General features: G+C 40.5%; 1 protein-coding gene across 1 annotated transcript in view; it reads left to right on the forward strand.

The window, feature by feature from the left end:
* The window catches only part of LOC137968871 (capsule biosynthesis protein CapA-like), a 28,118-nt gene extending 21,772 nt beyond the window's left edge, over positions 1 to 6,346 (forward strand). Inside the window, exons 6-8 of the mRNA XM_068815343.1 lie at positions 901 to 1,022; positions 1,408 to 1,509; positions 6,163 to 6,346. Coding sequence (XP_068671444.1) covers positions 901 to 1,022; positions 1,408 to 1,509; positions 6,163 to 6,346 — 408 coding nt within the window. The remainder of the gene's footprint in view (positions 1 to 900; positions 1,023 to 1,407; positions 1,510 to 6,162) is intronic.
* Positions 6,347 to 13,640: the final 7,294 nt, after the last annotated feature.

The raw sequence follows: 13,640 nt of genomic DNA on the forward strand, positions 1-13,640 counted from the left end.
CTTGTGTTAGCCTACAATTCAGGGCCTGGTTGTTGAAAAGCCATTTAACGCTTATACTACGAAAACCACCGATCTGAGGAATGGGCGGGAATTTACGTGTCTGTGCCCCGCCCACTTTCGCTTATAAATAGTTCATATTTTTGAGAGGTACTGTTTTCGACCATGGCAGCACTGAGCCGCCTAAACCCGTGGGTAAGAAATTTCATCAAAATGTTTAACGAAAGTGGGTGGCCCAGTGACTCGGTATTTCGGTCCCATTCCACAGATAGGTGGTTTTCGTAGTATCCCAGATTAAAAATTGACCAAGTTGAGTTCATTTTTCTTCTCTCAATAGTTTTTCAACGCTGACACTCGGCAAAATTTTACAGTAGAGGAAGTCAACCTTAAAAATCTAAAATAAGCAAAGTGAAATCAAAGTTTACGCTAATCCTAAATTAAATTAATCGACTTTCGAGCAACTGGGCCCAGGTGCCCGTTTCTCCAAAGTCCCGAAACTTTACGGGCCATTTTCGGGGTGTCACAATTCTCTTTGTATCTCAAGAACAGAGAGGATTAAAGTCGTCGAACTTCACACTCCTTTTGCTTTTTGTTACCTTGAAAACATGTTAAGAGATCGGATTTCCAAAACAAGCAGTTGGCAGTTATGGCTTTTCGGGCCCGAAAGGTATTCTGCACTTTCGAGAAACGGGCCCGGCCCCGGGCTGTCAAAGTGAACGCTCCTTGTTTTGTGCTGCATTTATGGACACAAAGAGGCAAAGACGGTGGTATTCGTTTACACTATGAGCTACAATTAAGATCAGTGAGCAAAGAAAAATTGAAAGAATCCCGGAAAGGAAATTTATCGAAACTGAAACAGCAACGCGCCGCGAAAATACATCCTCGTTTGTTCAATTTCAACAGGGCGTTTATGGAAGACTGGGAAAGAAACCGAATAGGAAGAGAATAGAAGCATTCGAGCACTTCGTTCTAGGAAACTGCGAAGACCTGAAAATGAGTCAAATGTTGAAAGTCACTCTAACCAGGTAAACATGATGATGCTCAAGAATTGCTGTCTTCTGCTCAAGTCAACAGAGTCAATACTGATAACCGGTTTGCTGAGAGGCAGATCGTGGGTAAGAGTTACGCAGCGTCCACACAAAGTTGAACTAACATCCGCAATTTCAGCTAAATTAGTTTCGGGTTACCCGGGTAAAAATGGTGTTTCACACTGGGCAGTTAACAAACAAGCTTAACGCCAGCGCGCACTGGCTTTGGCGGGTTTGATTTGGTGATCTTCAACTGAGAGCTTTGAGCGAGATGTGTTTATGTGACAGTTTGGAGTCACGCTCCTTGGACAAGTTCTACAACCTCACTCAAATGCATCATTATTGAGGCTAAAATATATGACGATTTTTTATTACTTTCAAGGACACACAAGGTTGGATTGGGAATAGGAAGGAATTCAAGCTTCTGTATGCCAATGATACTTCAACGACAGGACAGAGGAATAGAGATTTTGCAATATCGGGGGTGGGTGGGGGAAGGGGGTGACTTGAGAGTTCACATCTCACATGTAGAATCACCTTTAGCACTGGTGGCGGCTGCAGGCTCTAGGTGGTAAAACACTTACATCTTCCCCTGCAGACTTTCACGGCACTTAAACTAGAAAATGCAGGTTACAGGGTCTCACGACCCTCCCTGTTAATCAACACTGTGGGACGTTAAAGAACCCACACACTGTTCGTAAAGAAAAGTGGGGGACCCTGCTTTCCTTTCACATTCATGCGTGGGTTGTGTGGGTGCGTGGGTGAGTTCAAACGTAGACTAATAGCGGCTGCTAGAGACGCCTTTACAGGTTGACGTCTGATCTCACGCTAGAAAAAGAATAGTAAACTGCCATGAGAATGTATGTGATGTCTGCGGTAAATAACGCCAATACCATTACCATTAGCATTAAAATGCTAATGCTAAATACGAGTTGCGTATTTATTTTATTTCTTTGACATTATCAGTGGACGAGAAAGAAGCAATTTTTTAAAACATTTGACGATGAAAAACTGCGTTAAAATATTTAAAAACGGGGACGTTTGGACGTTGAGCTAACGGCATTATCAACTCAAAACGATAGTGATGGGAAAATGTATAAATACTAATAATAGTAATAATGGGCTGCGTCCGATCCAAGAGGATCATGCTAGTTCGCGACTACATCTGTCACACGTTTCCGCCGAGTCAATCCTTTGTCTTGCCACCGTTTTTCTGCTGCTGCTGCACCCTCATATACCCTTTTTCGCCACTCCGCCTTCTCGGCACACCGTTTCTCCACCCCATCCTCCCGTATTCCGCAATGGCGGAGATCATCGCGAATGCGACCCTGGAAACGAAGGAGAGGTCTTCCTCTGGCACGATGTCCAGAGCTGACTTTACTGAACAAGACCTTCTTTGGTAAACGATTCTGAGGCATACGACATACATGTTCAAACCAACGAAGTCTGCGCTCCTTAATTAAGGATTGTGTGCATGCTGTCACACTGAGTGCGATGTAAGATGTCAATGTTTGACACCCTGTCCATCCGATTAATTCCCAGGATCCGCCTCAGATTTCTCAAATGAAAGGTGTTCAATCTCGTGATCTACCCAGCATAGGCAGACCAGGTTTCAGATCCACAGAGTAAAGTAGAAAGAACGCACGCGGTGTAGACTGCGATTTTGGTCTTTAGCTGAAGCTTCCTGTTTTCCCACACCCTCATCCGTAGCTGTCCAAAACAGATGGAGGCTCAGGCAATCCGTTTATCAAGATCTGCTTCCATGTTAGCCCTGCTAGTGATGCATGAGCCAAGATACCAAAATTCATTAGCTACCTCCAGCTTCTTGTTACTCACTGAAACCTCGATAGCTGCTGTTGGATCTTCCACCGCTCCCTGGAACATGACAACCCTCTTTGACACGCTGATCGTAAGTCCAAAAGCTGCACAAGAAGCCACAAAGCGGTCAAGTAGAATCTGTAAATCTTTAGCACAGTGAGCAACCAAAGCGGCGTCATCTGCGAACAAGAGATCTGTGACTGTAGAGTTGGACACCTTGGACTTTGCTCGGAAACGCTTAACATTAAAGAGTCCACCATCGAAACGAGTATGGAGGTAGACTACCAGGGTGCTATTGCTAAAAGCGTGATGTAAGAGGCTCGAGAAGTAAATGTTGAAAAGACATGGTGCCATCACACAGCCTTGTTTCACTCCACCTCTGATACTGAAGTTCTCGGAGTTATCACCATTGAAGGAAACATAGGCCTCCACGCCGTCATGGAATGATCATTGTACAATCTTGAGCAAAGTCAGTGGACAGCCAATCTTTTGAAGCGATTTATATAACCCGACTCGGCTAACTGAATCGAAAGCCTTTGCTAGATCCACGAAAGCAATGTAGAGACTCATATTTTTCTCCCTGCATTTTTCCTGTAGCTGACGTAACGTGAATACCATATCAATTGTGGATCTACTGGATCTGAAACCACTAAGATGGTATATATGATGCCCACACTATACAGGAGGTATGTTGATGACACCATGGCCAGAATGTCCAGCACCGATGCTTCAGTTGATTTTCTTTCTACTCTTAATAATAGTCTCCACTCTAGCCTGTCGTTTGCTATAGAGTTCCCAGTTGATAACAAGATCCCTTTTATCGAAATGGAAATAATTAAGAACGGAACTAAGATTGAAACACAAGTGCATAGAAAGGCAACAAACACTGGATTGTTGTTGCATTTCAATGATTGATCGTGCATATGCGCTATCTTCCACAACTGAAGCTTTCAATGAAGAATGCACTGGACTACGCTTCATCTTTATCCGACTTGACTATCCTATCACAATGATAAATTCCACCATTAACAAATTTATTCATAACATTTCATCGAGTGGGTGAGAAACACAAGTGGAAGAAAACAGCGTTCTGCGAGTAATTCTCCCTTTCAATGACCAAACCTCAGATAACACGGTGAGAAGGCAAATGCTTGATCTCAGTCATAAGATTGGTACTATTTGTCAGCAAGAAATTGGAGCAAGAACTCAAACCAAAAGAAATCAAGCCTCCAATCGTAAATCAACAATGCGTTGTATATTCTTCTTCATGTGGTCTGCTTGGAAGCCCATAGGGACACAAGCCTCCTCACTCGGGAAGCCAGTTTCGCATACTCCGGTGGTGTCAAGGAAAATTTGATTGTCTCGTCTATGAGATGCTTTTCATCAAGGAACGCGATCGAAGTTAAACACACAAATTGACTCCATCTGTGCGAGACTATTTGCTTGAAAGAACATTTCAACTCTTTGACTCCCTATGTGATTGTTTTATTGTTTATTACTTAGTATTTATGTTTGTTTTAATTTTGTTTTGGCTTAAATTTGTTTTAAACCAGTTCCTTTTTTTTTTCAAAGCAGTTTAATTTTTTAGACTGTTTTTTTAATCAACTGTCTAAAAAAAGGGATTTTCATTTTATTTTATTTTATTTCGGGGGGGGGGGGGGGTGGGGGTGTGGTTAAAAAAACAGAGGCTTGGTTTTTTAGGGGGTCTAAAAATGAACTCGAGATCTTTTCCTCCCTTCCACTCCCCTACCCGTCCCTGGTCCTCCCCAGTACCTCTTTCCTACCCCACCCTTCCTTCACACATCTAGCCCTCCCTAAGCTGAAACAATCAACAAAATGGAACAACAGATGAAAACCCGACGGAAATGGGTTTACAACAACTGCAAACTCTTCACAGAAAACAACAATAAAGTTGTTCCAAAAAGGGAACTGTTTCAAGTCTTGTCCCAAGCACATAGTCGAATTTCTCACAGAGGACAGCAAATTACGGAAAAGTGGCCAAAAGAAATTGTGCAGAAATCAGCCAGAAAGTTGTCAACACATCTATTCCATGCACAAAAAAGCCCAACAACTAATGGCAGATCCAACATTCCTCTCTTTGATAGAGATCGACGTGATGTCAAAATGTCACCCTTGTATTATACCCCAACATGCTTTTAGAAAAAATAACGGAGATCGAAAACCATTATGCTCGAATAGTACTAGTGACCAAGTTTGGAGAGGTCCAATGGCTTATTTCTCCTACTAATCTTACTTTCGATTATTTCAAAGAAATTCCCTTTACATTGAGCTTGTAAACGAGTCCATTCTTCAAAATGAGTAATTTCCTTTTGAGATAAATTGTAGTTCATTTATATTGTAACAGTACAAATAATACCATGATTATTACGTTTAATGCTAATGTCTGTTAGGTACTTCCCAGTTGTAAACTGCTCTATTTAATTGAAGAGCTCAGAGACAAATTTATGAATCTTGTATTTTACAAGTTATATTGCCAAAGGAATGATTAAAGAATGTCACTGTTTTTTTCATTATGAAAAGTAGTCCTACTTGTAAAAGGCAGAAAAGGGTTTGGCTCTGACGAAGGGCTAACACTCGAAACGTCAGCTTTCAAATTTCTTTGCAGTGGTCAATTTACCATATCAACTCAGTTGATAAACCCTTTTCAGTCTTTATTTCACTTCCCCACTGACACAGCACCACAGCTTCTTTACAAATTTATCCTGCATGTGAAAGAATGCTTTGCCTTCACCAACCATGGACCAATATTCTTAACCCAAAAACCGAGACAACGGTTGTCAGTTAGACTAAACACTGCAAACAAGTGAATACTCCAATCACTACAATGCATGATAATTCCTTACCTGGAATGCAGTGTCTGATACTTGCAGACCTTGGACTAACCCTAACTCACAGTAAAAGATAACCGCTTTTAAATGGGTGCTTAGGCCTAAATACTGCATGCTTCTCAGCGCTATTTGAAACGGATGTTTTATAGATTAAAATACTGCTTACCTATTTGTAGGCAGTATGCAGTTGTCACACACTTCCTGAAATGCTAACCGTTTCAAATACGTGCGTAAACCTAATTGAGAGGGTAATTTTGTTTTTGGTTTTTAGTAATTAGGGTTAAACCACAACCTTTACACATCACTATCGTTGTTACTTGATAATAATGACGTTAGCTCAACGTAGCCGGAATTCGAAGCGTTGTCGTTTTTTGAAAACAAACTTTCTTATGTTTTTTAAAAATATTTTATCGCAGTTTTTTATCGTCAAATTATCAGGGGAGTTTCCAATTTTATCATTTGCATTTCAGAGGACGTTTGCTGGAAGCAGAATATCTTCCAGTGAAAATAAAATTCGATAAAGAAAAGAAACTACTTCATCCAGAACCTACTAGGAACGCTGAATGGATTAAAGTTTGTTCAAAAGGAGACACACAATGTCAACCCGATTGCAAGACAAACGATGATGAAATGAGACACAACACAATTAAATGAATAAATAGACTTGACAGTTGTTTTTGTTGTTTAATGATTTTTAAACGGTCTTGAGAGGTGGGGGAGGGGAGGGGAGGGGGGGGGGGCGGAGGAGCAGTGATACCAGGTTACCGATGCCGTTCTTGACGTGGCGTATCGACATCCCAACGATCGATTAGGCAGCGGTAATTGGAGATCATAAATCGAACCCTGAAGATACGTTGGACAATGATTATTGAATACTTCACACATGGTAATTAACAATTGCCTTTTCTCTCTTTCTTATACGTTAGACCACTCTAGTGAATTTATTGCCGCTGATGATCAACTAGACTAATCAGCCCTAGTAATAATCCGTGCTGCTCTATTTTGTAACTTTTGAAATTTGTCAGCACGTGTTTTGAAGCAGTCACTCCATACAACATCACAATAATCAAAGTAAGGTTGTAGTAAATTGTTTTAAGAGTCTCTTGAGTGTCAGTTCGTTTTCTAGCTAAATACAGCATTCGCAAGCCATTCTAGACTTTAGATGGAATATGTTTGATCTGATCATTCCAGGTTAGCATTTCATCAAAATGAACCCCCAATAACGTAGTAGAAGGTTTATGTTCAATTGGCCTATCATCCATGTTTAAATTCATGAATTTAGCTTTTGTCAAGTTTTGCCGAGAACCAATAGGCATATAGCTAGTTTTGGAAGTATTGCAACTTAATTTGTTTTCTTAAGTCAATCATGTACCGCAGCTAAATCACTATTTAAAGTGATTCCCTTGTTTTGCAGCGCACATCTCATATTGCGCATAACATTGCGTCTTCGGAGATGGCGGTGTTTCACGAGACAACAATGGCCGCTTTTGCTGTTCAAGAGCTTTTAAGTGCAATCATGATAATTTCTCTCGGTTACGAAGGAGTTGTTTTGGAACTCGCCCCAGTCCTTTCGCCAAAAATGATCATTTTGAAGCCGAAATTGCCCCTTTGCCATCCACTTATCATCGTGTTGCGAAGAAAGGAGAACTTTCGTCCCCAATTTTTAATGGTTTTATTTACTCCTAATAGGTACACGGAAAACATATTTTAAGGAGAAAAAAAGTTGGGTTGCAGAATTTGTAGTATTTACATATAAAAGACGTGAATCAAACCTCATTTGGAACCCGACACTGAGTGAAAAATGATGACTGTAGCGGTCCAATTTGCTTACATTTCTTTACAAGATTGAACAATTTGAAATCACTTTACTTAAAGATTATAGGCCGGACAAACAAGTAGGTTCAACTTTTCAGTAATATCCAGTAGCTTTTGCTACATAGCAACAACTTTTCCGGTTGATCTCGTTTCGAACGCTTCTCGCGTATTAATTCCGTAGAAAAGATTTAGAATAAAGGGCATACAGCACGAAAACAGGCACGAAGACTCCATCTTTTTATTGCATTTTGTAATGTCCTGTGTAGGAATATCAATTGTGCCAAGTTTGAAAAATCTGGATTGTACATCATTTTCAAGGGAATTACTTGACAGTGTGAAGGAACATTCAATTGTGGATATATCTTCACGAGCCGTAGTTGTATACGTAATATTTAACAACTATTCGCCGAAGTGCAGGTGATAGCATTTTGATGTATTTCATTGAAACACACCAGCTTGGCTTAGAACCAGAATCGGCTTGAAAGGACAAACTTCAAACAAGACCTGTACGTGCTCTAAACAAACTTCTGAAAACACATGTCAAGCTGGTGGTATTTTCTCCTTACTTTTACGAGAACACACTATTGCGATTACATGTTTATAGCATGTGCGCAAAATTTTCTTGGCTTTGCTTCAATGAAAAAAAAAAGCGTAAAAACAGCATCCTTTGGTAACTGCAGAGCGTGGTATTAAAAAAAATAATATTTAACTGCCAATGTAAATAATCCTTGCTTTTGATTTTGACTCTCTTGCATCATTTAGTCAAATAGGCGCTACGCTCATCTTGTGCACATGATAAAAGATCTAGAGAAATAGACCATTTCCGAGTTCATGTCTGCCTCCTCTTCAAAACGAGTCTAAGTATTGAAGAGAAGTATTTGTGATGGTAATTAGTCCTACTTTACATATGAATGAAAACTAATTTTCATAACAAAAACTTCGCACTTAGACTCGCTTTGAAGAGGAGGCAGACATGAACTCGGAAATGGCCTATTCCCGAATGACAGGATGCCTCAATTGCAACATGGGAAATAACCAACTAAGCATATCACACTCAGTATAAATCCATTTATTTCCTCTGGGCAATAAATTTCATTTTAAACATGCTAAAATCGACAATTTTTAAAATGTATTAAAGTTTAAACGGTGCAAAGACCGGGTCATTTAATTGGAAGAGACTACTCCAATTAATCATGTTTTCTTTGATGGGAACAAGAAGAAATGAATTATTTGAAAAAATACAACGTATATTAGGGGAATACTAGGAAATAAGCAATTTCCGAGTTTATTTCTGCCTCCTCTTCAAATCGATTCTAAGTGCGAAGTTTTTCTTATGAGAAAATTACTTTTCATTCGTATGTAAAGTAGAACAAAATGTTTGCACTCAGACTCGCTTTGAAGAGGAGGTAGACATGAACTCGGAAATGGCCTATTAAACCAAGAATGTCATGCATGTAACCATAGTTTGCTTTTGAGTCAGGGTGGTTTAGCGGTTATCAATCACGCCTCCCACCTCTGTGACCCAGGTTCAACCCTGGCCTCGGGTCACAAGTGGGCTGAGTTTTGTTGATCTTCATCTGACTCTGAGGGTTTTTCCCCGGGTACTCCGATTTTCCTCCCTCCGCAATACGACTCTCAGTCAATTACATCCGGCTGTGGGCGGATACCTTTGATAGGGATAACCTCTGATATCTTTCCCTTTCATTGAGTTAAATGAATAAAGTTGCTATTAATTTATTAATTGATCAAGCAAGGAAAAAAGGCCTTGAAAACGTGAATGAGAAACACCATTAATGGCCACCAAACCAATACTGAGTTGTAGATGTCATTTCTGAATTTCGCCGGAAAAAAGGGCTATGTGTGAAGTAAAAACCGAAGTTGTCTTCGTTGTCGATTTCTCCATGGGGCCTTCCATCGAAATCACAGCCGAGATCTTCTTTGCGATGCCAGCTGTCAATGTCGTAATCGCATGAAGCACTGTAAAGTGAATAGGCCTTACAATTTACGTGCATCTGTTTCCGAGGATGTCAACATGTTCGTACCAAGCGTACCGCCCTAAACCAGGGACTGCAAACTTATCATTTTCGGCCAATGACGAGCGAATGTAAACTTGGAAATCGACGCCGTCCATCGGAAAATTACAAGTTGCTCGCCAGTGAGTGGAGACATTCCGGACGGACTTCATACGGGACATTGACAGCCGGTAGCTTTTCAGGAAATACTCGCTGATGGGCAGATCGTGCAGGTAGAGGGCCTTATCCTTGAACACTGTTTTGTTTTGTAAAGAGTAGGACTTGAACAGAGTCCACTCGAATCCAGACTCGGAAGTAAAGTTGCAGTAGATTGGAAACAAGAGATTCTGTTGGTTCACCGTACCTCTCTATGAAACACTTTGGCTTCTTGACAACGGATCGAAGCGGTGGGGATTTGCACCTGTGCCCCACAAAACCCGGCGCGCATGTGCAATTGGACTTTTTTTATTGATGTCACAAACCTCGTGACATAAGCCATCGTTTTGATAAGAGGTGGTCTGACAGCAGTGGTTTTGATACCTTCGTTCGACGCAAGACCAGGGGCGGATTTAGGGGGGGGCCGAGGGGGCCGCGGCCCCCCCTTTCAGTTCGTCGGAGATTTCTTTTTTGTCAAAATATACAATAATTTTATAATTTTGTAAGCAGTCTGTTGGAGCTTTTGATTTTTTTAGCTAAAGCATGATTTTTTGCTAATAGTATGACAAAAGTTGTGCGAAAAAGCTTTCAACGTTACCGGCGTTAATGTTATCCTTTTGAAATGACGAAGAAGACTGGATGAGAATTACTTGTCTACAGTCAACCTATTTTACAGAGACTGTAACAACGTGAAATCTTAATGTCTATATATATAATTATATATATTTTGGTTAGGTACAATGAGAATAACATTGTGACACGTACGTGCTTATGACCTGTTCCATCAAATCAAGAATCCTGTGTTCATTGCTGGCCTTTACACTGCCAAGCATCTTTTTGGATTCAGGGTAGGACTTAGCCGTTCGTTAAACCAGGGTTCGACATTAAACACTTAATGACTGGTCCCTCGGGAAACAGTTCATTTTGTTTCCCTCGAATCTCAATGTTTCCCCGAGGCGCAGCCGAGGGAAACATTGAGATTCGAGGGAAACAAAATGAACTGTTTCCCGAGGTACCAGTCATTAAGTGATTTGTTATATTGCAAAACAAATGGGTCAAACATTTTGAAAAAAGCGCTCAGATTCCAGCGACAACATCAGGCCACCTGCAACTGCACGCTCTGATCACGTGCAACAGCGGTCAACATTTCGCGGGTAACAGTGAACTGTTCCCCGCTTGACGTCATAGTTTTCGCACTGTTGCCCGCTCATGGCATTTGGCGGTAAACAGTTTCATTGTGAAATGTCATGTGACCATCAACTAGCCAATGAATGGGCGCGTTGTAGCGGCAAAAACTCCAGCTAAATAACAATGGATGTTATTGAGGCATACAGGCATATTAACGTGGTGAAAGATCAGCTGGCAGATATACGCAAGGATGCAAAAACAGTGTTTGCGCATTCAGTGCATGAAAAGATTCAGAAAATGGCTAAGAAAGCATACGTAAAGATCACCATCCCGCGCACTTGTGGTATACAGACACTTCATTCGTTTCTTCCAAGGCTGTTGTGACTTTGGAGCGAAGAGTCACAAACCATGCATCATTATAACCACAACTTATAATTTTATTCAATATGGAAGCCTGATATTTTACTTTCCAGATTGCACCAGATTGCATGTAAGAGTACCCATATTTTTAAAATTTTCTGGGGGGGCATGCCCCCAGACCCCCCTAGAATGTAGCGCCTAAGGCGCTACCGAGGCGCGCTAACGCGCTCTGATTAGTATTCTTGTTCGGCCCCCACTTTCAAAAAATGCTAGATCCGCCCCTGAAGACTGGCTTTTAACTCCCTATAAAAGCAGATATAATCTCAAACTTTCGTGGCCTAGTGCACATGAAAACGTTTCGGAAGCGAAACTTTTGGCAAGCACGTAAAACCTGACTCGAGGGTCAATTGCTATTAATTAATCAATAAATATGGTCCAGAAAATTCTTCAAAACTCATTCTATTACACGCCGCTGTACCTTCTACCTGCTTTCAAAGTGACTTCACGAAGAATTATAGAACTAATAAAAACGAATGACTTTCCATGTGATGCAAATCATTCACCTAAGTAAGATAAATGCGTAGCTCTGGAACTTAATCAATGTAGTTAGTTTGTATGTACCGCTTTGTTTATGAAATCATTGTAAAATTGAATAACTTTGTATTGTCGAATGTGATCGTATCATGGTGGTGGGACTATTAGTCAGTTCTCACGTGTACACTACATCCCACGTGTTCTGTTCTTAATCAGCATTAATTGTAAACGGTCAGGGGCAGATCTAGGGGGAGGGTGCTGGAAGTGCGCACCCCTCCCCCCTTCCCCCTTCCCTCCACGCCATCCTTGAGATGACTTGCGGCTTTCTAATGAAACTGGTATTCTGCGAGGAAAAAAAAACTTATCTTAACGTCACCAGTCAGCTGCCCCATTCCTTAGTGGCGAACCCCCTCCTAAGAAAAATCCTGGATCTGACCCTCATGGTGCACAAGAAAATACAATAAAGTTTAAGTTGAGGTTGGGGTAGAATATGTTTTGGGGGAAACTGACTTAACAACATCTGCAGTGAGTGGCCCGAATAAGAATTATTTCGATGATTTCTTTTTTCTTTCCTTCAACTAAAATTGGCAAATTTGAGGTGAGCTTAACTTAACCATGAAATAGATATCTTAAGATATCGAAAATAGATATATTCTTGTGTTTTAATGCTAATAAGCCTTTCTAGTCTCGTTACGACGAGCAAATTTCAAAGGAATATTTGTTTCAGAATAATGGTAGTAGGCCTAATTAACATAAATGCAAAAGAATGTAAAAGTGGTCGCCATTTATGAAAGTGGTCTCTTACATTTATGAACCCGAGCGAACAGAGTTCAAGAAGTCTGCAATCTGATTGTTTGAGCATGGTCAGAATATTTCTGAATAAATATTTTATGGATAAAATTCTTCAATTTATTCCCATGGGAGAAAGAATCTGACTCAATATATCAGAGCCAAAACTATGTAAAAAGTTCATTTTTACCCTACAACATCCATCTATAAATGTGTTTTTTTCTTAGAAATTTCGAAATAATACTTCTATTAAGGTAGATTATAACAAGAGGCTAACCTTAAGTATTAAATAGCTTAATAAGACGGGAGACTTCGACCTAATCATTTTCTGACCGCAAGAAATTTAGTAATAATTCCTTTATCTTTTTACGAAAGGACGAACGTTTAAGCAGTTTAATCGAATAGCCAGAACATTTACGCATGCGCTGAGGGAATGTTTGAACAAAAAGAAAACGCAATACTTCCAGACATGGCGCTGGAGCGTCGTACCAAACGAGTGATCCCGGGATTTCGGCCCGTACGATCGCTTTTGGACACAGTTGGCCCTTCGCTGCTTTCTGCTACCGACCTCGCCTCCTGGTACGGCATTGAGGGAGGGATATGTCGGCCCCTAAACCATATGTGACAAATCCCACGCCTACTCACAGATCCAAACCGCCCTTGTCATTACTATTTAACGTAAGATTTCGATGGCTTATTTATTCAAGAGAATAGTCATTTTATCTGTCATATGATAAGCACTGGAGTCGCAGATTACAAAGTGCACGCATGCGCCCTGCCGAAGGTAACATACATGCATGCATAAAACTTTATTTTATCTCGAATTTCAGAATAATATCTTCGAGACATTACAGCTAACATACATGATATATACAGATACATAACTAAATATCAAATAATAATTAAAGATATATTAATCAAAACGAAAAGTCGCTGTACAAAATCCGGCCCTGGATTATTTCAGTGGTACAGGAAAAATCAGGTTGCGCATTTCGCAACGTACTTAGTAAAAACGTAAGAAAAAGAACTAAGACCATAACTGGTTGTTCTAGGTTTATTGAGGGACAGAATGTAATTTCCACGAACATCATGCGTAAGAAGAGAACGGGAGAGAAAACGTATTTTTCATATATGCAGGACAAGCCTTTTCTTTC

This window comes from Montipora foliosa, chromosome 8 (genome assembly GCF_036669935.1).
Source record: "Montipora foliosa isolate CH-2021 chromosome 8, ASM3666993v2, whole genome shotgun sequence".
Taxonomy (NCBI): domain Eukaryota; kingdom Metazoa; phylum Cnidaria; class Anthozoa; order Scleractinia; family Acroporidae; genus Montipora; species Montipora foliosa.